The sequence below is a fragment of the Carassius carassius genome, chromosome 11 (assembly GCF_963082965.1).
Source record: "Carassius carassius chromosome 11, fCarCar2.1, whole genome shotgun sequence".
Taxonomy (NCBI): domain Eukaryota; kingdom Metazoa; phylum Chordata; class Actinopteri; order Cypriniformes; family Cyprinidae; genus Carassius; species Carassius carassius.
Genome location: NC_081765.1, coordinates 29,277,237 through 29,300,439, shown reverse-complemented (window position 1 = coordinate 29,300,439; position 23,203 = coordinate 29,277,237). Strand labels below are relative to the sequence as shown.

The following is a 23,203-nucleotide window of genomic DNA, read 5'->3' as shown; positions in this document are numbered from 1 at the left end:
AATGTTAAATAATGTTAAAAGGTGGTTTATCTCCCTCTTGTGGTCATTGTCCTGAAGCTCAGTTTACATATCTGTCCACGTGGATGTAATTGACAATCTGTACCCACAATTTAAAATCCGTTCCCACGAATTGTAAAACCGTGCACACAATTTATTTATTTTTCTCTTGCCAGAACCTAGGGGGGTTCCTTAGAAAAAGTCGCTTGTTTTTGGTTTGTTTTCACAGGCCTGGTTGCTGATTTGTCTCACGAGATCTGGCAACACTGATTTAGCTATGTGAAGGAGAAGGCATCTAAGCAGCGTCAGAAACCGAAAGCGCCATCAGTTTTTACTTTCCCTTTCTAGTGAACTAACTGACAGTAAGAGGTTCACCGCATAACTCTTGCGCAGAGTTTGCACGTTGCTTGTGTAATATCCATGGGCTCGCCTTCCTGATTTAAAGCAAATATTTACAATATTGCAACGTAACTAATCCTCCAAACCCTGAGTTCGTGATTGCGGGCCTCGGACCTTCGCTAGGACTCCTTCCGTTAGTTAGCACAGAGACTGTGCCACTCACACAAAGTGTTTCATCTGGGAGGTGACAAACTTGAAAAGCCTTTGAAAAACATATTTAAACGTGGAATTAGGTTACTTCCGACACCTTGAGGAACTAAATATATAAATATGTTTAATATGAGCCATAAATAACTATATTCATGAGAAACAGTGCAAACACAAGTGGAAATACCAACTTTTTGTGTAATGGCTGCAGCAAACTTCAGATGACGTTCCTGAGGTAAATACAGACGAGATGTGTATTTTCCTGTTTTGTGGTGTCCAGCGTGTTTGGTGTATTATTTTCGTTTAATTAGTCTTTTTCCTATTTGGATATCTTATAGTTGTTTAGAGGTTTTCGAAGTATATGATAATTTCATAAACGGTTCATGAAGTTCAGGCGAAATCACTTTTACCTCAGAACGCAGAGATCACCAAAAATAATCATTTTAGTTTACTAGCGCCATCTTACGCCATCAGTACGTAATTCACTAAAACATTTCCGTTGAAATCTGCAGTTAATCCAGAAAATAATTATTTTTATTTCTTATGCTTTCTAAAAGTTTTTTTTTCAAAGTGTCTTTTAAATGGCTTAAATTTGGAATTTTCTAATTAAAAGAATATTCCTGTGACAGATTTGCTTGTGCATAATTCTCAAACAGTCTCCTCGATAGTTTTTCCATTCATAAAAACTTTACAACTAACTTTACAGAAATGAACGGTATAGCTAATGTACATATTACATAAAAAAGATTAAAAAGTATGAATATTATTTTATATGGGTATTCAATTCAAGTATTTATATAGCGCTTTTACGATGCAAATCGTTGCAAAGCAACTTTAAAGAACATTAAGTATTTTATCTATTTATTTTGTTAGTTTTTTTAATATATATATATATATATTATTTTCTACAAGTTTTTTATTTATTTAGCCTACTTAGTTTTTTTTTTCAAACAGACATTTATTTTGAAGTTCAGATTTGCAAAAAAAAAAAAAAAAAATTACGTCGCTCTCACACTCTCATTATATTGAGGTAGAAGTATAAAACAATAACGTCATGCTGCGTAAGCTACTATAGAATGTAATGTCCATCTGCCATTGGATGTCCCATGATCGCCTGATTATGAAAATAATGATATATTATATGGATAACAAAGGTCAGGTTTTACTGGTTTCTAAGCACGGGTAGCCTAGCCTACATACAGAGCTTTTAGAGCATAGTTCACTACTCTCTTATCAGATGCTATTTGGTTCTTACAGCTACATTTATAATTTTTCAGCTTTTCTCTCTCTCTCTCTAAACAGCTCAGCAAAGCAGCAAGAATGAGCTCTTGTTCTGGACCAGAAGATGCCAGAGTTGTAATTGTAGGTTCAGGTTTTGCAGGGTTGGCCGCTGCAGCCACGTTGGTGAAGGCAGGATTTGAACATGTCCTGGTTCTTGAGGCGAAGGAACGCATTGGAGGTCGAGTGCACACCACCAAACCCTTCACAGAGAACGTCATTGAAGTTGGAGCGAACTGGATCCACGGACAGAAAGGAAACCCGCTGTTCAAGATTGCCAAAGAGGAGAACCTGCTATCCGAGGGACCTTCTGCATCCAAAAACATGTGCCTGCCCCATTCTGTAACCCCTCGAGATTACTTTTTCAAAGAAGATGGGAAGCAGGTCTCCAAAACGGCTGTGGATCAGGTGTGTTTGCACTTCAGCAAGCTCACCGACAAAGCTTTTGATGACGAACTTGAGCACAAACACAGGAAACTATCTCTTGGTGCTTATCTGGATGATGCCTTTGGTGAATTTTCTTTAGCAGCGACAGAAGACGGCCAGCAAGTTTTTGAATGGTGCAAGAGGACTGAATGCACGGACGAGGCTTGCTCTAGCCTCTACGAGGTGTCTGCATCTCAGATTAGCTATTACACTGCTTTAGAGGGAGGATTTTTTAACACTTTGGGACCCGGGGGCTATCGAGCCATCTTAAATGTTCTAATGAAAGATCTGCCTTCGGGAACTGTCCAGTGTAGTGCTCCTGTCAAGAGCATCCGATGGGACTTGGTCAGAAAAGGCCATTGTGAAAACCAAAGGTATCCTGTTCAGGTGGTTTGTGAAAACGGACAGAGTTTTGAGGCAGACCATGTGATCGTCACCGTTTCTCTGGGGGTTCTCAAAGACAAAGCCACGACCATGTTCGATCCACCCTTACCGGAAAAAAAGCTGTCTGCAATTCGGAATCTTGGCTTTGGGATAGTGGACAAAATCTTTCTGTTTTTTGAGAAGAGTTTCTGGCCCGATGACTGTGCCGGGGTTCAGATGGTGTGGAAAGAGGGTCCTGAAGATAAAGACGTTTATGAGTCTCTGTCTGAAGGAGACACCTGGAAGAAGACGTGGTTTAAGAAGATCACCGGTTTTGATACAGTGGCCCGTCATCCAACAGCTCTGTGTGGCTGGATCACAGGGAGAGAAGCACTGTATATGGAGAAGCTTCAGGACAGTGAAATAGGAGATATCTGTGTAAGGTATGGTAACATATGATGAAATATATGACATGTGATCGTTTTACCATGGTCACATATTGCTGTTTAATAAACTCGCCAATTAATTAGCAAATTATATTATATTATATTATATTATATTATATTATATTATATTATATTATATTATATTATATTATATTATATTATATTATATTATATTATATTATATCATATTATATTATATTATATTATATTATATTATATTATATTAATCTGGGAGGTGACAAACTTGAAAAGCCTTTGAAAAACATATTTAAACGTGGAATTAGGTTACTTCCGACACCTTGAGGAACTAAATATATAAATATGTCTAATATGAGCCATAAATAACTATATTCATATATACTGTGTTTATTATGTATATATACATATATATATATATATATATATATATATATATATATATATATTTGAAGACCCATTATTATAGGGTTAAATATATTTTGTAACATATAACAACATATTATATATGTATATATATATATATATATATATATATATATATATATATATATATATATATATAAACAAACAAACATTGTGATTATCTTTTATTTATTTTTATTGTCTAAATTCTATAGTTTTTATATAATTGTAATATAGTTTGTTCAGCAGTAGTTAGTTAGTGCTTAGTTAAATGGGTGAAATGTCATACTTCCCAAAAATGGCAAATCATGGGAGCCTGTTTAACAGTAGCATCTGTAACTTTAACCTAATTAGCCCAGTTGTTTGACAACATACTTTACAAGTATGACTCCATATTAAAAGAAGGACATGACTTGATCAGTGGGCAAAAACCAAACGTGAATAATAGGGAGTGAATAATAGGGAGTGAATAATAGGGAGTGTTGGACACTAAGAAGGTGACAGCGAATGTCGATATTCACATTGAATAACCTGTTTCCACCAGAGTGAATTTCACACAGCCAACATCCATGAAAGGGCTGTAATTGCTAAAAAACTAAATCACAGACACCATTGCTAAAATTTGAAAAAGATTACGATCATAATACTTTGCAGAGTTTCTGCTCTGACTTAAATGTTATCTAGCCACTTCAGGCAGTTTTGGAAAGAAGAGTGAGAGGCATGTGTTGGAACGTGGCCAAAATATATGGTTATAGGTGACTGGCAGTAATAATGCTGACAAACTCTGTTCTTGTCTTTAAAGGTTGCTCAGGTCTTTCACAGGCTGGTCAGTGCCAGAGGTCTCAAAGACGCTGATCTCCAGATGGGGCTCTGATTCTCACGTCCAGGGCTCCTACACATTTATTCCTGATGGTGTTGATGGAGTGAAAGCACACAAGGCATTAGCATCACCTCTTCCTCCTAAAGATAAATGCAGGGGGAGAAAGGTAATAACCTCCTAATAACTTGTTTAATTGTTTGAATATTTATATGCATTTAATTTTTATCTATATAGTACAAAATATAAGGAATCTTTTGTAGAATTTAATTCTATTTTTATCATTAATTTACTTACGATGATTACAAACAAAGTGCGATGTATTAGCCAGTGTTATTTTACTATTATTTATTATATATTATTGTATTTATTAATATTTAGATTTATTTACTTTCTCTCTTATATATATAAATATATATAATGTATTTAATTTAACTGATTTTATAACGGTTAGCTGCCAAGGTGACATTTCTTTTACCTTTTAACTTTTTCTTTAAACTTTTATATTTTATTTCAGTTTTTTTTTCTTTCTGTGAATAACAAATATTATAATTTGTTTTAACAATAACAAAACTGATATCCACATATCCTGATGTAAAATGCTGTAGTGAAAAAGACAATCAGCAGATTGCATTTAGAGAGTTAATAAAAAAAAGATGTAATGTCTCTTTGTTTTTGAAGCACCTTCAGCTGTTGTTTGCTGGTGAAGCTACACATGTGAACTTCTACACCACGACCCATGGAGCGTATCTCACAGGGGTCAGAGAAGGAGAAAGACTCAGAAGCTATTACACTGATTGAGCATACAGTCTTTGGTTTCATAAAGATAACATTTTATGAATGTGTAACATTTTATAGACCTCCTCTCACACCCTACAGACTAAAATGAACTATAGGTTGTTTTCAGCTGCCTCACAAACATCATTAACTGTGAGTGTTTTCATCCAGCTGGTCACGGTATCATGCATATCTCTGTCCTGTTAAATGTTAAAGATATCCGTGTTGTATAAGTAGTTCTGATGGAGAAATATTATTTCCCAATCTCAGCAAAAGTTAAATAATATTTTGTAAAAATGAAAGACGATTGCATTCATTGAAGTCAATTAATTAAATGAAGTAAAAGGGTAGTTGTTACTCTGTGATATGCATACAGTGCCCACAGCTACTATGAAGCCTGACCCATGAGGGTTTAAAATTGATCAATATAAAATGTCAAGAACTTTTGGTTTTGTTCACAACTGTATGCATTGACGGTGCCTTGATTTAAACGATTTGTTTATCCAGGAATGTCTATATTTGATCATTTAAATTAATAAACTACTGCAAATCAAATGATTGGACATTGTTTCTCATTCCTTCTTATTACTATTTTCCTTATATATTAATAATTAGAATAATAGAAAGTCATCAAAACTATGAAATAACATGTATGGGGATTATGTAAAGACCAATGAAAATGAAACAAATTTAAGTTTTCTTATATTTGAGCTTCTTTGTCATATCAGATAATTTGTTACGTGCATTTAATAGATTGCACTTTCAATAAACATTTGCAACTGGTTTGTAAAATGTTTAAACCAAGTTTTCATTGCATTTACAAGATTCACACCAGAAAGGGTCAGCATTGAGTTTAATTTTAGTCTTGTAAATACATTTATACATAGACTAAATTTATATTTGTCAGCTAGACTAATTTCAAGCATTTAAACACAAAAAATTTAGTTTAAAACATCAAGCTCACGAAAAACAAATGGCAGTGACACTTTTATTTTGAAAAATCACGTACTTCCGGGAGTTGATTGTTCTTGGCTTCAGGCTGCTGCAAACCGACAACACCGGTGATTCAGAATAAAGATCAAACACTAGAGCGAAACTGGAGAGTAATAAATAATATTTAGCAAAAGGTGAGAAAATATGCACACTGTTTTGTAATTAATATGCTGATGTTACTTCCATTTATCTCTGCGAATCGCTAGTGGATTTCGATCAAAAGTTTTATGACAGGAATAAGCAATAATAAGTCGGATAATCCATCAGTTAGTGATCTGCAATCTCACATTTAACACTCACTAACAAACAAAAATGGATTAAAATCATTTAGGTTTGGATCCAAATGTACATCGAGCTGTTATACTAACAGTTTTGCAGAACTAACGTTAACCCGAGCTGATCACATTACACAACGTTACTAAAACTGTTCAGACATCAGGGTAACTTGCGAAGAAGATATTATATTTGTTATGTGTTTTATATATTTGTATATATGAGAACCAAGCACGTGTATTGTGTATATATATAATACGTTTAAGTTGTTAAAAGTGCGTTTAATTGAGCTGCCTTTATGCTATGTATATTGTAGTATGTGTTATTACAGTGATAAGAATCATAAATAGAATTGAAATAATGAATAATGATAATTATTGAAAAACAGAAACGACTGTAATAAATGTTAATTTGATCAGAGATGGTCTGAGAAAGTGGCTCCGCCCAGTGTAAACACCTACGTGTTCATTTCCAATAGCACCGTTGAGTTGATTTCTCTTCCCTTTTTTATTTTTTCACTCTCTTGTCATCACTTACAAGGTGTCTTCATTGATCATCACACTCCTGTGAGCAGTTCTCCAACCTTGAGACGCTGAAGATCTGCACCAACCACAGCCTTCAACGATGGAGGTGCTCCAGAATCACCAGAGACCCTCAAGGAAGTCGTTTCTCTTTGCTTTCATCGCAGTTTGGCTTTTCTTAACCGTTTCCCCTGATGAAGACTACTACAAGCTGCTAGGCATTTCAAAAGAGGCCGGTACCCGTGAGATCCGGCAGGCTTTCAAAAAGCTTGCTCTCACAATGCATCCGGATAAAAACCCGGTGAGTAGCTTCATTATGGCATAGCAGCCAGACGTATGTGTCTTCCTTCATTTGAGATGCTCTGAGAGCACTTCCATTGTCTTTTTAGAACGATGCGACGGCCCACGAGAAGTTCTTGAAGATCAATCGGGCCTACGAGGTGTTGAAGGACGAGGACTTGAGGAAGAAATATGACAAGTATGGAGAGAAGGGCCTGCAAGATGAACAGCAAGGAGGAAGATATGAAAGCTGGAACTATTACAGATATGATTTTGGTAATTCAGTTCTCTGTGTTATGTTCTGTGTCGATTGCAGTTACAATACAATACGACACTAAATAAATAGGAAGATGTGTGGAACTTTATACTGGAGAAAAACCATGCAACGGTGTTTTTCAGGAATTTATGACGAGGATGCAGAAATTACTACACTAGACAGAGGGGACTTTGGTAAGTGATGATTTTAAATCAGAAAAAGCATTTTGAATGCTGGATTGAATCTCACAAAATGTTATACTCCAAAATCAAAAGACAAAAAAGTTATACTTTGCATAAACTTATATTTTGCATAGCTTTTTTATATTTTGCATTGTGAAGTTGTTTTCATGACAATTAAGCACATTTTCCCTTCAAATGTATAAAGTAATAGTACTATTTCTATAATAATTATAATAATAAAAAATAAAAAAAAAAATATATATATATATATATATATTTGTGTGTGTGTGTGTATGTATGTATATGTGTATATATATATATATATATATTTACACATACAGACATACACATATATACGTATATATTACATGGCTTTTAACAGTTTGCAAGATTTAGTTTTTTATTACTTTATGAGAATTGGAGGGGAAAACGTGCTAATTATTTAAAAAAGAATAATGCAGAAAAAAATTATACGATTTTTACTACATTTTAATTTAAAATTATTATTTATTTTATTTATTTATTTATTTATTTTTCACATTTTGTGTGAAATAAGACCTGAAAATATCAAGTCAGGTTTCTTTAAACCCACCAATCACCTCTTTTTCGCTGATCTTGTAGTATTCAGATAGAGGCCTAACTTGTTTTGTTTTTCTTCCAGTGGTGGAGTGTTGTGACACCATTTTTATTTTCATTTTTCCACAGACGCAGCTGTAAATTCTGGCGAGGTCTGGTTTGTGAATTTCTATTTCCCCCGCTGCTCGCACTGCCACGATCTTGCCCCCACGGTGCGTAACTCTGTTTTCTCCTTCTCTTCGCACATGCTAGGATTGTTAAAGTTACTGTGGGTTATATGACTGACGTGTGATGCACCCCACAGTGGCGGGAGTTTGCTAAGGAAATGGACGGTGTGATTCGGATCGGTGCTGTGAACTGCGGTGATAATGGCATGCTGTGCCGTAGTAAAGGCATCAACAGCTACCCCAGCCTCTATGTGTTCAGAGTGGGAATGGTGAGAGCATTCTGCTTTTATCAGTATATAGTACATAGGCCCGGTTTCATAGACAGGGCTTAGCCAAAACAAAAGCCAGGATTAAGCCATAGTTCAATTAGGACATTTAAGTAATTTTTATAAACATGCCTTGGAAAATAGCATTAATGATGTTCATCTTAAGACAAAACAAAGGCACTGGCATGTTTTAAGATCAGTCTGTGCAAGTTTATTTCAGTTGTAACAGCTCAGATTTGCATTTTAGTCTAGGACTAGGTTTAAGCCTTGTCTGTGAAACCAGAGATAATGTATGTTTAATGTCTGCAGTCATCCTAAAATATAAATGTAATTGTGCCAACAGAAACCAGAGAAATACTATGGCGACAGAACAAAATCAAGCCTCACCACGTTTGCAATGCAGTTTGTGAAGAGCAAAGTGACAGAACTATGGCAAGGTATTTAATTTTAATATGACCATTAACATTTTATTTTCTTTAAATCTAGAAATATTTTTTTTTTTTCGGAGTTCATGTTATCATTAAAGCAAAAGGTAGCTGTACTAAATAATAAATGAATCCTAATGTTTCAGTCCCAACTTTTCACTCTGTATTTATTAAGGGAAATACTTATATAGTCTGTGCCTGCTTTTTTCCATTTTGTGTTGTTTGGTGTAACGATAATATTTTAGGTTCTTCTGTCAAATTAATTATTTGCAATTAATTGCATCCAAAATAAAAAGTTTGTTTACTTAATATTTGTGTGTGTACTGTATATATTTAAATATATATATTTCTTACATATATAAATGTATATTTAAATATAATATAAATATACACAGTATTACTTGTTTACTAACTGTTTATCTCTAAATTAAAAAAATAATCATATATGATTCTTAAAAATGATTCCTTTTTGCATTTTGACATTTTTTCATTAAAGTTTAAACATTATTTTAATTAGTTTAAGTAATGCAAAACATCTATTTTTGTAAAATATTTATAAAAAGTATTAATGTAATATGAAATCTAAAGTATTGTCTATTGTACTGCCTTTGATTTATGTTGAAAATTGTATGTAAAATGAATGTTAATTTTCAGGGAACATTTTCAGTGAGATTGATCGAGCGTTTTCAGAAAGAATCGGCTGGTTGATCAATTTCTGCACAGACACTGGAGGTGAGACATCTACTAAAGCTTAATGTTAGGAATGCAAAACGCACAATCACTTGTGTTTTATCCTAAAAACACTTCTTCTTTTTTTCACAGATTGTCTGGAACCTCAGACACGACGGAAGCTTGCTGGAATGTTGGTAAGCATTAACCTGATCATGTTACACCAAATTCAGTTCTAGTGTCACATGCCTTTAACAAAGCATTTAATAAACAACGTTATTGTCTTGTGAGCATGAATGAACATTGTAACCTCTCTACAGGATGGTCTGGTTAATGTAGGCTGGATGGATTGCTCCAAACAGGCAGATCTGTGTGACAGCTTTGAGATCACCACCAGCACTACTGCTGTCTTTCCCCCTGGCAGTTCTCTCCATCAGAAAGGCAGTGTATTGGTGGGGATCTTATCTATAAATATGCATCCTGTCCAGTTGTAGTAGTTCTTGAAGAAACAGTTCACCCGAAAATGAGCTATTCTTTTAATTGTGCCAATCTCACGGGCTGGTTTTCACTTTGATTTGATCAACCTTGCAGTTTATCCAGAGTTTGGATACTAAAGAAATATATGCACAAGTGTTGCAGCATCTGCCTGACCTGGAGATTCTTACAAAGAGCAGCTTTGAGGTAAGACTCCAAGTGACTTTATCATAAACATCAGATGTTTGCCCTTGTTCTGTGTCACACCCAGCACTACCTGCAGTACCACTGTTGACACAGTAACTGATGTGCAGGAGAAAATATGATTACGTGGCATAAAATGTCACTATTGACATCCTTATTTTTAATGATGTATGTTTTTTCTGACTTTTTTTCTGTCATTTCAGCATAAATTGGCTCATCACCGATGGCTCATCAGTTTCTCCTTTGGACATAATGATTTGGCATCACATGAATATAAAAAACTCAAAGCTCTTCTGAAGGACTCCCACATACAGGTTCTTGATTATATTATATTACTATATTATTATTATAAGTAGTTCATATGACTTATGAAATTCTAAGTGTTTTGAAGCTATAAGTTTTCGTATGGCTTCAGACAACTTTTGGAAAGTTGGGACAGCTTTACAGTACTTTTGCCTATTTTTTTATTTAGGCCAACGTGAGAGCAAGTAAAACAACAGAACTTTTGCTTTTATAATATTGTATTACACTGTACACAGGTCGTATAACTTCTGGTATATGGTGCTGTTGTGTTAGTTTAATTGCGTTTATCTGTTTGCACAGGTGGGGAAGGTGGACTGTATCTCAGATTCAGAGCTGTGTGCTTCTCTATATATACAGAAGCCCTGTGTGGCTGTTTTTAAAGGAGTTGGAATTCATGATTTTGAGATTCACCATGGTGAGTTTGGGAGAGCTTTAGTAAGAATAAATATTCTGGATTTAAATATCAAAACAAGTGCGTTTGAACCATCTGCGTGGATAATGTAATTTTAATATCTTAACTAAATATATTAAGGTTTATTTATACTTCAAAACAAGCATGAGAACAATTTATGTTGTCATAAAAATATAATTGCATATGGAGAAGAAAATCATACATGCTGCCATTCAAAATTTTGGGGTTGGTAAGATTTTTTTGTCGTTTATGCTGAAGAAGGCTGCCTTTATTTGACCAAAAATGAAATAAAACAGTAATATTTTTAAAAACGATATCAATTTAAAATTGTTTTCTATTTTAATATATTTAATTATAACTGAATTTTCAGCATCATTACTCTACATTACATCATTACTCTAATACACTCTTCGGTGTCACATGATCCTTCAGAAATCATTCTAGTATGCTGATTTGCTGCTCAAGAAACAATTCTTATTATTATCAATGTTGAAAACAGTTGTGCTGCTTAATATTTTTATAGAAGTTATGATAATTTTTTTAGAAAGTTCAAAATTTAAATTTGTTATAAATGTCTTTACCATTACTTTTGATCAGTTTAATGCATCCTTTCTAAAAGTCTTTCTGACCCCAAACGGCAGTGTAGTAAGTAAAGGTCAAGTGTGGTTGATCTTCACACCCTGAATGGCTTAAAAATGGCTTTTAAAGTTCTCCACTGTAGGAAACCAGCATCAGAGGGTTAAATGTCATTTTGGGTCAGCCGGTAACACTACAACTTGTAAACATCTCATCTGAATTGATGAAATTAGTTTGGTATTGGTCTAAAATGTTCAAAGTTCTGCTGTTAGTTACTCTGATGTGTTAAATCTCCAGGTAAGGACGTCCTGTACAATGTTGCAGCCTTTGCAAAAGAGAGTGTGAATGCCCACGTCACCACGCTGAGGCCTGAGAACTTCCCTAGCCATGAGAAAGAGCCCTGGCTGGTTGATTTCTTTGCTCCTGTGAGTTGATGCATCTAAACCTCTCTGTTAAACCTCTGCTGAAGCCTCTTTTTGAATGCTAATGATTATCTGCTAAGCACGTACTTACATTGCCATGGTAACTTCTTGCCGATGGATGATACATCAGGCTCAGAAGGGTGAGAAATGATCTGCAGAGAGGCAACCACAATGAAATGACTGAAATTCATACAATTAATTTGCATCCGTGTTTGAAATGTAGTTTCAGTAAAAATCACAATGATAGTTATTCTGCTCTACAGTGGTGTCCGCCATGCCGAGCTCTTCTCCCTGAGCTGAGAAAAGCCTCCATCCAGCTCTTTGGACAGATGAAGTTTGGGACTCTGGACTGTACCGTGCACGAGAGGCTCTGCAATATGGTACTGAGATATTCACCCTCGTTCCAGAATTGACAGTTAATCGTGCATGACTCACATTTGAAGCTGATGGCATCATTTGCAAGTTTTAATGTGGTTGTCTGTAGAGTGTGTTCTTAATAGGGATCCAGATCCCCATTAGCTTCCTGTCTTAATTACCACATCTGTTTATAGAATCCTCATAAAACCACAGGAAGCCACAGCATCTGACTTATCTTACATTATCTTCATATAGCTTCAAAGTGCTGTCGTTTCTGCACCACTAACAGCAAAATTAACATAATTGATGTTTATAGTAATAATAATTATTATTATTGATAATGATTATAATAATGATTTTGATTATTATCTTTATTATATTATTAAAATAACTGATTCATAATAATGTGTTATTTTTATTATTACAGTATATGTAACGGCGTACAGACAGAAACCACAGCATTCGTCTTACTTTCTCTTCATATTGCGTAAAGGTGAAGTGTGTCATTTCTGCAGCACTAAATAATTAATAATAATCGTTTTTATAATATGATGATAATAAGAATAATTATGATTAGTTTATCAATTCATTATTTAATATTAATATTATTATATAATAATATTATTTAAATCATGTAATAATATAATACATTATTACTAATTATATTGTCATTATCATGATTAAATCAATTCTACATATTTTTTGGAATATTCATATTTATTAGTATTATTGTTATTAGCAATACTTATGTAACTGTGTACGGATCTGTTTATAGACGTTTCATAAAATCTTCTGAACCTTTGCAACAGGAAACCAAAGCATTTGACTTGTGTGTTTTCTTATGTGTTACTAGTAAACCTTGCCATTTCTGCAGCAAAAAAAATTATAATAATAATCTTGCATTGTACTGGCAAAGAGATCCTGCCTCACACTGCCTTTGACTGTTTATATTTCACTTTTGATTTGACCTAAATAAGCCGATTTGACCAGACTATGAATGTTCAGGTGAGAGCTGCTTCTCATCTCTTGCATCTTTTCGTTCTTCAGCACAACATTCATGCATATCCAACAACTGTAATCTTCAACAAGTCCAGCATCCATGAGTATGAAGGCCATCACTCTGCAGATGGCATCCTGGAGTTTATAGAGGTGAGGCACACATCACAGTTACATTTATTCATAATCCACACAGTATACACACATTATATATCTGTTTAGATGTAATAGATGATTGTGTGTTCTGCAGGACCTGGTGAACCCTGTGGTGGTGACTTTGACCCCAGACTCATTCCAGGAGCTGGTGAAGAGACGCAAGTCCTCAGAGACGTGGATGGTGGATTTCTACGCTCCGTGGTGCGGCCCCTGCCAGGCTTTGCTGCCAGAGTGGAGGAGAATGGCACGGGTATCTGCTCTCATATATTCAACTGACACTCCATCTGAGTCTTGAAGTATCACCTTTTCTCCTTGTTATTACAGTTTCTTGCAGTTACACATGATCTTAATGTAATCACCCTTATTACATAACTATCTGTCGACAAATGTTTGATTCAATCACGATGTGGGATTTCTAAGGCCACAGTGCACTTTTAATTCAATTCCTTTTCAATTCCTTATTTAGCAAAATCTAGAAATGCCAGGAAACAAATTACATTTGAGTAACTGCATGTATAAAAGTGCAATGAAAAAAAAAGCAAAAATCTAAAAGATCATCATTCATACAATGTTGAAACAGTTTTAAATTCCTGAATATTCAAATGAAATACAGTTTTAATACCATTAACTATAATAGTAGTCACTCACTATCATAGTTATTGTGTATTCCATATTTAGCAAGCATATTATACACACATTATACGTGTGTGTGTGTGTGTATATTTCATTTCAGCTTTAGTTTGAGTTATTTTAGTACATTGGCACTATAATAACCCTGTTACTCATCATTTTTGAAAGTGCATTGTTGTTCTCGCAAAAACTCAAATTTAAATGTTCCCAAGTTCTTTGTGAATAAATGACTTTTTCTTAAAGTGTATCTGTGTAAAGCTTACACTTTACATGAAAAAAAGATAAATCATTTATTGCAGTTTTTTGCAAAAGTGTCATGATTGTGACAGCCCTATCGCTGTGTCTGTTCTAGATGCTGAGTGGGATCGTGAACGTGGGAACGGTGGACTGCCAGAAACACCACTCATTCTGCCAGGGTGAGAATGTGCGCGCTTACCCAGAGATCCGTCTGTTTCCTCAGAACAGTAATCGGAGAGACCAGTACCAGTGCGTGTTTCCTACAATCTGTAACTCAAACATAATTACACACACCAGTACAACAAATTCAGTGCTTCTCTCTCATTGTGAACAGGAGCTACAACGGATGGCACCGGGATGCCTTTTCCCTCAAGTCTTGGGCCTTGAGGTAACTCGGAAAAATTCTCACAAAGTGTCCATAAGTTCACCAACAATAGTTTTCAGTATTTGCATCATGCAGATATCTCTCTTCACACAAAAAACACAAGATAATTGATTCAGTTGGTTTGAGTTATTCAAAAGCTCAAAAAAACACCACACTCAAACATTGGGTAGCCAGTTTTTAACTAGCTTAGCTTTATGTGTGGAGAGCTGTCATTAACTTGGCAACATGCTGAGGTCTCCCCACCTGCAGTGTTGCAAATCAGTCAATTCTGGTTCTTTGGGATGCTGTCTTTGTAGGCAGAGCTATTTTACATTTTGTGCTCTCTAACCATTGGACTGATCCGTCCACAGCTCTCTGCCTCGTGCCTCGGTGGATCTGTCACCCGAGGACTTTAAAAGAAAAGTTTTGGGAGGGAAGGATCACTGGGTGTTGGATTTCTACGCACCATGGTGTGGCCCATGCCAGCAATTCGCCCCTGAGTTTGAAGTTCTTGCCAGGGTAAGACTTTTTATTAGGACAAATTTGTGAAGACATCAGCTAGTGTTTGCAACTTTTTTCTCAAAGATGTCTGCTGCTTTACAGCATTGGCATTTCCTTCAGGGAATGTAAATATAGATGCAAATGATTTTTTAACAGCTGGAATAAAGAGAAGAGTGCATCCAGTGTTTCAGCCAATCACATTCATTCTTTTCTTTTTAATACTGCCAAGCAGTTTTTCGATGTGTACAGTGGAGGCCAAAAGTCTGCTATAAATAATCACTTTAAACAAAGAAATGCAAAGAAATCTTACAAATTAGAGAATTGTGGCAAGCAAATCCTGACAAAGTACCACTTGTTACCTGCCTACTCTCATGAAATTACATAATAGTTGGTCCTAATATTAATACCTAAAAAAAAGCAGAATATATAGTGCTTCATGTTATTTAAGTACAATGTCTTATTGTCCAGTTTTCAATTTCTTTTGCTTCACGACTATGTTTGTAATATTGTGATTCACCTCATAGCTGGAATTTTTGGTTTTTGGCTTACAACGCTTTAACTAAGACATCTATAAAATCCCTATGGAAAAAATGAAAGGGAAAAATACTTCTGGAACCAAGTTTGTACTTGTTTGCACACATGCAGTTTTTGTAGTCCTGTGTAATCTTATCTGTCCTTCTCTTAGTTCTAATTCAATTCCTACTGCTAGTTCTTTCTAGTTTTTATTTACATTTTAATCTAATTTCATCTGTGTTGTCATGTCCAGTCTTGTAGTGTTGTTATTTATGTAGCACCATGGCCCTTGAGGAATGTTGTTTCATTTACATGCTGTATATAGTCAAAAAACTAACTTTTGCACTGGCTTGTGACTAGCTTCGGTCAGTGCATGTGCTGTGCTCATGAATGATTCGGCAGCATCAGTCACCTGTTCCTCCTCCTGCAGATGATGAAGGGAACTGTGCGAGCAGGCAAAGTGGACTGTCAAGCACACCACCAAACCTGCCAGAGCGCCGGGATCAAGGCTTACCCCAGTGTCCGATTCTATCCGCACCTGGGCACCACACGGGTACAACACAACTGCTGGCCATCATTTAGTGCTCCGAGTTATTTCTGTACATATTCTAACCGAAGCCTTTATGTCCCAACCTGTTTTAGCGAGATCAAGGAGGAGAGCACATTAACAGCAGAGACGCCACTGTCATCGCAGATGTTCTCAGACAGCGACTCCAGCAGCTAGCGTTACAGGGAAAGACCTCCAAACTTAAAGTAAGTTACAATAGTTAAAAGTTGTAATGTTTTTGAAAGAGATCTCTTATGCTTACCAAGGCAGCATTTATAAAAAGGACAGGACTTTCTGTTTTATTATATTTTATAAAATGTAATTTATTTCTGGGATGGCAAAGCTGAATTTCCAGCATCATTACTCCAGTTTTCAGTGTCACATGGTCCTTCAGAAATTATTCTAATATGCTGATTTACTGCTTAATTATTCTTGGTTATTATTAATAATGGTTATTATTAATATAAATATTGAAAACGGCTTTGATTACTGCTTTGCACACTCTTGGCATTCTCTTGATGAGCTTCAAGAGGTAGTCTCCTGAAATGGTTTTCACTTCACAGGTTTAATAAGTGTGATTTCTTGCCTTATAAATGGTGTTGGGACCATCAGTTGTGTTGTGCAGAAGTCTCGTGGATACACAGCTGATAGTCCTACTGAATAGACTGTTCGAATTTGTATTATGGCAAGAAAAAAGCAGCTAAGTACAGGAAAACAAGTGGCAATCATTACTTTAAGAAATTAAGGTCAGTCAGTCCGAAAAATTGGGAAACCTTTGAAAGTGTCCCCAAGTGCAGTCACAAAAACCATCAAGTGCTACAAAGAAACTGGCTCACATGTGGACCGCCCCAGGAAAGGAAGACCAAGAGTCACCTCTGCTGCGGAGGATAAGTTCATCTGAGTCACCAGCCTCAGAAGTCGCAGGTTAACAGCAGCTCAGATTAGAGACCAGGTCAATGGCACACGGAGTTCTAGCAGCAGACACATCTCTAGAACAACTGTTAAGAGGAGACTGTGTGAATCAGGCCTTCATGGTAGAATATCTGCTAGGAAACCACTGCTAAAGAAAGGCAACAAGCAGAAGATACTTGTTTGGGCTAAAGAACACAAGGAATGGACATTAGACCAGTGGAAATCTGTGCTTTGGTCTGATGAGTCCAATTTTGAGATCTTTGGTTCCAACCACCGTGTCTTTGTGCGACGCAGAAAAGGTGAACGGATGGACTCTACATGCCTGGTTCCCACCGTAAAGCATGGAGGAGGAGGTGTGATGGTGTGGGGGTGCTTTGATGGTGACACTGTTGGGGATTTATTCAAAATTGAAGGCATACTGAACCAGCATGGCTACCACAGCATCTTGCAGCGGCATGCTATTCCATCCGGTTTGCGTTTAGTTGGACCATCATTTATTTTTCAACAGGACAATGAACCCAAACACACCTCCAGGCTGTGTAAGGGCTATTTGACCAAGAAGGAGAGTGATGGGGTGCTGCGCCAGATGACCTGGCCTCCACAGTCACCGGACTTGAACCCAATCGAGATGGTTTAGGGGTGAGCTGGACCGCAGACAGAAGGCAAAAGGGCCAACAAGTGCTAAGCATCTCTCGGGGAACTCCTTCAAGACTGTTGGAAGACCATTTCAGGTGACTACCTCTTGAAGCTCATCAAGAGAATGCCAAGAGTGTGCAAAGCAGTAATCAAAGCAAAAGGTGGCTACTTTGAAGAACCTACAATATGACATATTTTCACACTTTTTTGTTATGTATATAATTCCACATGTGTTAATTCATAGTTTTGATGCCTTCAGTGTGAATCTACAATTTTCATAGTCATGAAAATAAAGAAAACTCTTTGAATGAGAAGGTGTGTCCAAACTTTTGGTCTGTATTGTATATATATATATATGTGTGTTTGCTGCTTTTACTGTAAATCTAGCTCAGAGCACCTTGGTTCACATTAAATGCAACAAACTCAATATTTGCATGTGCTGTGAGTTTAATGTAAAAAATTAAAGGGGGGGAGCATCACTGTGAAACAGTTTTCGCAAAATTTTGTGTTCATAATTATTGGAAGCCAGAATCCTATTTGGAAATAAAATGAATCAATAGCATCTTTTTTGTTTCCATCCCTATAGGATGAACTATAGGACACATGCACAGAAGCTGTTGTATGTGATGGGAGAAAACATACACTCATGAACTCAATTTGATGAGCGTGAGAGATTTGTTTGAGTTTGTTTACTGCCAAATGGACTGTAGAAGGGAGCGGCTTCACCTCAGCTACTTCAGACGAGGGAATCAGGACTCGACGAACACCTCTACATGTGTTACTGATGCGGAAGACGTCACCACGGTGCAATTATTTATGACTTTTTGTAATTATGAATGTACGGTCAGGTGTCTTCATTTCCTCACACAGACTGTATTTATGACTGTAATAGATGTATTTTCTCACAGCTGCTCTATTTGAATTGGATTTCTATTATTAAATTGTCTGGTTAAATACAAAGGAATCTATTTTACTTGGGATGGAAAAATGTAATTCAAGTTGGATTTCGGGAAAATATATATATATATATATATATATTTTTTTTAAGAATTCTATTTTTATGTGCTACTATAAAACATTTTAGTTCTGTCAAAACTAAAAACTATCATGGCGTTAGTTTGTTGTCAAACCAAATTATTGTAGAAGCATATAACTACACTGGCTATAGATGAAATCTGTAGTTGAATATGTTTTCTGCTGTTTTTATGTTCGGTTTTATTTCTTCTAATGGTTTGAGTTTCCAGCAGCTATGTTTGTTCGATGAGATTCAGTATATAGTACACTTTTTCTTTTTTCTTTTTTATTATTATTATTTTTAGGTCTGTTTAGTGATATCTCTGTATTAAAGGTGAGTGAATGTTCTCCAGGTGGCCACTAGGAGGCGGTGATTTAACATCAGTGGCTTCGATCCTCATAGGCCAGTGAAATGATGTTGCCATTCATTGTGATGAATATTCACTATAGTTTTGTAGAAACAACAGCTATTAAACATGACACAATTCCTGTTTGTGCTGAAGAGTGCTTTCTACAATTTTGTTACTGACTTTGTTTGACTTGTCACACTATGGAAGTGTTTCTAAATGGGATTTCATGACACAAGTCCTATAAAGTCCACATTAACTATATTTCTAATATTTCCTGAGAAAACAGGATACAGTCATAATTTTCTAGGATTACTGTAGGTTGTATGTGAAGTGGGTCAACTTATAAGGTTATCAGTAAGAATGTAATGTGTTATGACCCTTTATCACTTAATCATTACAATTTAAAAATCATTACAATTTAAAAGAACTATTTTCTATTTGAATATATTTAAAAATGTAATTTATTCCTGTTATGGCAAAGCTGAATTTTCAGCATCATTACTCCAGTCTTCAATGTCCCATGATCAGAAATTCTAATATGCTAATTTGGTGCTCAAGAAACATTTCTTTTTATCAATGTTGAAAACCTTTTTTGCTGCTTAATTTTTTTTTTTTTAAGTAAAAATAACTATGCTTTAAGTTAATCAACAGGAACATTAATGTTTCAGAATATTTATATTTCAAATGATTGCTGTTCTTCTGAATTTTCTATTCATCAGACAATCTTAGAATTTTTTTTTATAATGAGTTCCACAATATATATAATATTAAATAATAATTTAACTGTTTTTTGAAGAATCATGTGACACTGAAGACTGGAGTAACGGCTGCTGAAAATTCAGCTTTTCCATCAAAGATATATATTGCATTAAAATATATAATTATATAGAAAACTACAATTCTAATAATAATTTACAATATTGTAATTTGAATAAAAAAATGCAGCCTTAGTGAGCATAAACATTTTAAAAACAAAACAGACTTTTTATCAATACATTTTTGATTCCTATTTATCATAATATTATAGATGTTCTGTCTTTCCTTGATTCATTTCTGAAGTTTAGTACTGTATGGATTATCTCCCTGTATGTTACATCTGACGCTTCAGCTCAAGACAGCTGCTAGTGAAAGCTTTATGAAGTCAGTGTGGGCAAAGATGGCATCAATCAGGTCCTGTACTGAGACGAATGGGAATGCTAATGGTTATTTTTGTCCAGTTATTATTTAGGTTTTGATCTAAATCCAGTCCAAGTTCATCCGAACTCCATCAATTTAGTAAGGGAGAAGAGAAAGGAGGGGTTCAAAGGGCTCGGCGGCCCCTGTGTCAGTCCGTCAGGACATAGTGTGAAGAGTGTGTCCTGGCATGGGCGCTGGAACAGGGCTCACACCCGTGGCCACTGCACAGACACCAGGACATGCTGCTTACTTTGGCTTCTTGCATATAGGCGCTGGAAGAAAATCCTTCAGCAGCGTGACCCCAGTGTACCCCCCTGACCGCCAGGTCCCATCCAGCGCTTATGAAATCATGGGTAACACGCAGGGTGGGGAGAAGGCCATAAAAAGCAGCACACCCCAAATTAAAGCAAGGTTCAGTAGTAATTGTTCAGGGTCATTTTGACCATTAGAGAACACTGGAAAGGAATCATGGGAACCGTGTGAATGTCCTGCCCAGGTGAGGCAGCGTTCCCAGAGCTGCGGTTGCCCTGGTGATTCCTGCGGGATCGCTGCACGTTAACTTTCATTCGGAGAAGGAAAAATCCCACCTGGAGCCGCTGGACAGGCTCTTTCGGCTGGCAGCACTTTCCCAGGTCTGGCGTCAGCGCGTTGTAGCACCTTGTAACCACAATGTGGTTTTTACGAGAGGAACTCTAGAGTTCACTGAAAAAAAAAACAATACATGTTTTTAAATACCGACGTCATTTTGGACAATCATAAAAATGTTTAGAAATTTATACCATGATAAAAGTTTTATACTTTTTTAAATTAACATTTTGCCCAAATTTAGCCCTTTTTTAAATAACATTTTACAAAAAAAAGCTGAATTTTCAACTCTGAATTAACTAAGAACTCCAAGCCCATTAAGCCCAATCAGCTTCAGTAAGTCTCCTGTTTGATGTGAAATGTCTTTGATGTTAATGAGTAAGTAAATAAGATACCCACTGGTAAAGCATCTATTTGTCCAGACAATGTAAACATGATAATTGAGGTTTTGTAAGCAGGTTTTCTAAAGTACGTCTGTCCTGCATGATTGGCTTTACAGAACATTCAAAAGCAAATCCGAAAGCTTGCAGCTGTTTATCATTGCAGAGATCTTATCATAACAGATTCGTCTGCAAGCAAACACAGCCCTCAAAACCTCAAGGCAGGTTATATTTGAGCAATTAGTGTTGACTTTTCCCTTCGGAGGAATAGGTTTGTTTACAGATAATTAATCAATTCATATACAAAGTTAGTAGGAAAAATGCAAGACAAAGCATAATGGCTGAATTGTGGGAGTCTTGAAGAATGTGGTGCTCAGAGAAACACTGCTGCAGGAACCATGACAAATCCCTTCGAAATGGAAGTTAGACCTCTTACCTGGTCCACTGCTGCAGACTGTAATGGTTTAAAGGACCCGTTCACCCAAAAAATGACTATTTATGTGACCTTAAATGACATCTGCCAGCTGCAGAAGATGGTTTTCAGTGAATATTGATCTAAATTCTCACGCAAATCTGTCTTGTGACTTCAGAAGGTATTAAGGCTCAGAAGGCTTTAAATCTATAAAGAATATAAAAGTATATATTTAAAAGATAGATAGATAGATAGATAGATAGATAGATAGATAGATAGATAGATAGATAGATAGATAGATAGATAGATAGATAGATAGACAGACAGACAGACAGACAGACAGACAGATAGATAGATAGATAGATAGATAGATAGATAGATAGATAGATAGATAGATAGATAGATAGATAGATAGATAGATAGATAGATAGATAGATAGATAGATAGATAGATAGATAGATCTTGAGCACAATTCTTCAGCACAATTGGTCACAATTCAAATGGTTCTGAAGAAGAAATATTATCATAGCAGTTTAAATTAACACGAGAGTGAGTAAATGATCCCAAAATGTAATCTTTTGCATGAACCAACTCTTTAAGACTAACCAGCAGTCTCTGCACACCGGATAGCAGCTGTTGAGGTTTTGATGTCCTCTTAAAAGTGTCCACACGGGGTTCAGGAAGCTTCCACTTGTCTTTGGCCTCATTAAAGGGCAGAGTTGTTTTTCGGTGACAGATGCCAAAGAAAAGAAGCTGTAAATGCAAGCTGTACAGATGTTTTAACGTTCTGCAACAGCAACACTTAGGCAGACTAAATCACACATCTGCAATGCATTTGAGCTGGATCTCTACAGTCCAGACAAGCCTTCATCATCCTTCACTTCACACCTGCAGAGGAGACTCACGCATATGTGCACGGCCCTCTGTGGGTGCCTAACCGAAATGGCAACATACATTAAGTGTTGCTTATTCAGCGACACAGATTTCTTTTGATGCTTAATTGGAAACGACAGGCTTGATTTCAACAAAATAGTCCTGCACTGCATTGTGCAATAGGCCTATTCATGTTCCCACAATAAGGGAGATCAGACTGAGGCCACACACGAAAGTGCTTAGAGTCAGTTATCTGAACAGCCACATGGAATCAGAACTCCACAGAAAGTTCCACAGATTTCCAAAGCTTCGGAATTCCTGACAAAGTTCAATACATACAAAACATACATAAATTAGGAGTGCCCAGATTGATTGGCTACCGACCGCTATCGGACGATAATCACTTTGGGAAGTTTGATCTGCAGTCTCTCTCGAGGCAGTGTTGTAGCATCACTAAAGTTTATCATTTGCATTTCTTTTTAAGTCTTGTAGACTCAAAGCGCACACACATAAGACCGCCTCACATGTGTGCAAG

At 36.1% G+C, this 23,203-nt stretch overlaps 2 protein-coding genes across 5 annotated transcripts; both read left to right on the top strand.

Moving 5' to 3' along the window:
• The first annotated feature begins 292 nt into the window (after positions 1 to 292).
• On the top strand, positions 293 to 5,557 carry zgc:66484 (uncharacterized protein LOC327557 homolog). 4 transcript variants are annotated; one of them, XM_059562477.1, is made up of 5 exons: positions 293 to 529; positions 1,846 to 3,053; positions 4,240 to 4,423; positions 4,936 to 5,267; positions 5,302 to 5,557. In XM_059562477.1, exons 2-4 carry the CDS (start codon positions 1,864 to 1,866, stop codon positions 5,053 to 5,055), a joined length of 1,494 nt encoding a protein of 497 aa, XP_059418460.1. In that variant the 5' UTR covers positions 293 to 529; positions 1,846 to 1,863; the 3' UTR covers positions 5,056 to 5,267; positions 5,302 to 5,557. The 4 variants fall into 4 exon arrangements, with proteins under 4 accessions (XP_059418460.1, XP_059418458.1, XP_059418457.1 ...); XM_059562475.1 differs by lacking the exon at positions 293 to 529 and adding an exon at positions 551 to 778 and having other exon boundaries at positions 5,302 to 5,556; XM_059562474.1 differs by lacking the exon at positions 293 to 529 and adding an exon at positions 1,545 to 1,725 and having other exon boundaries at positions 5,302 to 5,556.
• A 485-nt stretch (positions 5,558 to 6,042) lies between these two features.
• On the top strand, positions 6,043 to 19,381 carry dnajc10 (DnaJ (Hsp40) homolog, subfamily C, member 10). The gene is made up of 23 exons (XM_059562473.1): positions 6,043 to 6,158; positions 6,838 to 7,119; positions 7,208 to 7,373; positions 7,497 to 7,547; positions 8,241 to 8,323; positions 8,416 to 8,547; positions 8,888 to 8,981; positions 9,624 to 9,701; positions 9,792 to 9,835; positions 9,959 to 10,090; positions 10,230 to 10,319; positions 10,520 to 10,630; positions 10,920 to 11,034; positions 11,905 to 12,032; positions 12,293 to 12,409; positions 13,434 to 13,535; positions 13,633 to 13,788; positions 14,521 to 14,654; positions 14,740 to 14,793; positions 15,141 to 15,288; positions 16,214 to 16,336; positions 16,426 to 16,536; positions 18,465 to 19,381. The coding sequence occupies exons 2-23, from the start codon at positions 6,922 to 6,924 to the stop codon at positions 18,474 to 18,476; spliced, it is 2,379 nt and encodes a 792-aa protein (XP_059418456.1). The 5' UTR covers positions 6,043 to 6,158; positions 6,838 to 6,921; the 3' UTR covers positions 18,477 to 19,381.
• Positions 19,382 to 23,203: the final 3,822 nt, after the last annotated feature.

What these genes read in the sequence shown, in the direction of transcription:
- zgc:66484 (XM_059562477.1), top strand. Translation starts at nt 1,864, where the DNA reads ATGAGCTCTTGTTCTGGACCAGAAGATGCCAGAGTTGTAATTGTAGGT. An exon ending in ATAGGAGATATCTGTGTAAG is followed by an intron (nt 3,054 to 4,239) that starts GTATGGTAACAT and finishes TTGTCTTTAAAG; the next exon opens with GTTGCTCAGGTCTTTCACAG. An exon ending in ATAAATGCAGGGGGAGAAAG is followed by an intron (nt 4,424 to 4,935) that starts GTAATAACCTCC and finishes TTGTTTTTGAAG; the next exon opens with CACCTTCAGCTGTTGTTTGC.
- dnajc10 (XM_059562473.1), top strand. Translation starts at nt 6,922, where the DNA reads ATGGAGGTGCTCCAGAATCACCAGAGACCCTCAAGGAAGTCGTTTCTC. An exon ending in TGCATCCGGATAAAAACCCG is followed by an intron (nt 7,120 to 7,207) that starts GTGAGTAGCTTC and finishes TTGTCTTTTTAG; the next exon opens with AACGATGCGACGGCCCACGA. An exon ending in TTACAAAGAGCAGCTTTGAG is followed by an intron (nt 10,320 to 10,519) that starts GTAAGACTCCAA and finishes CTGTCATTTCAG; the next exon opens with CATAAATTGGCTCATCACCG.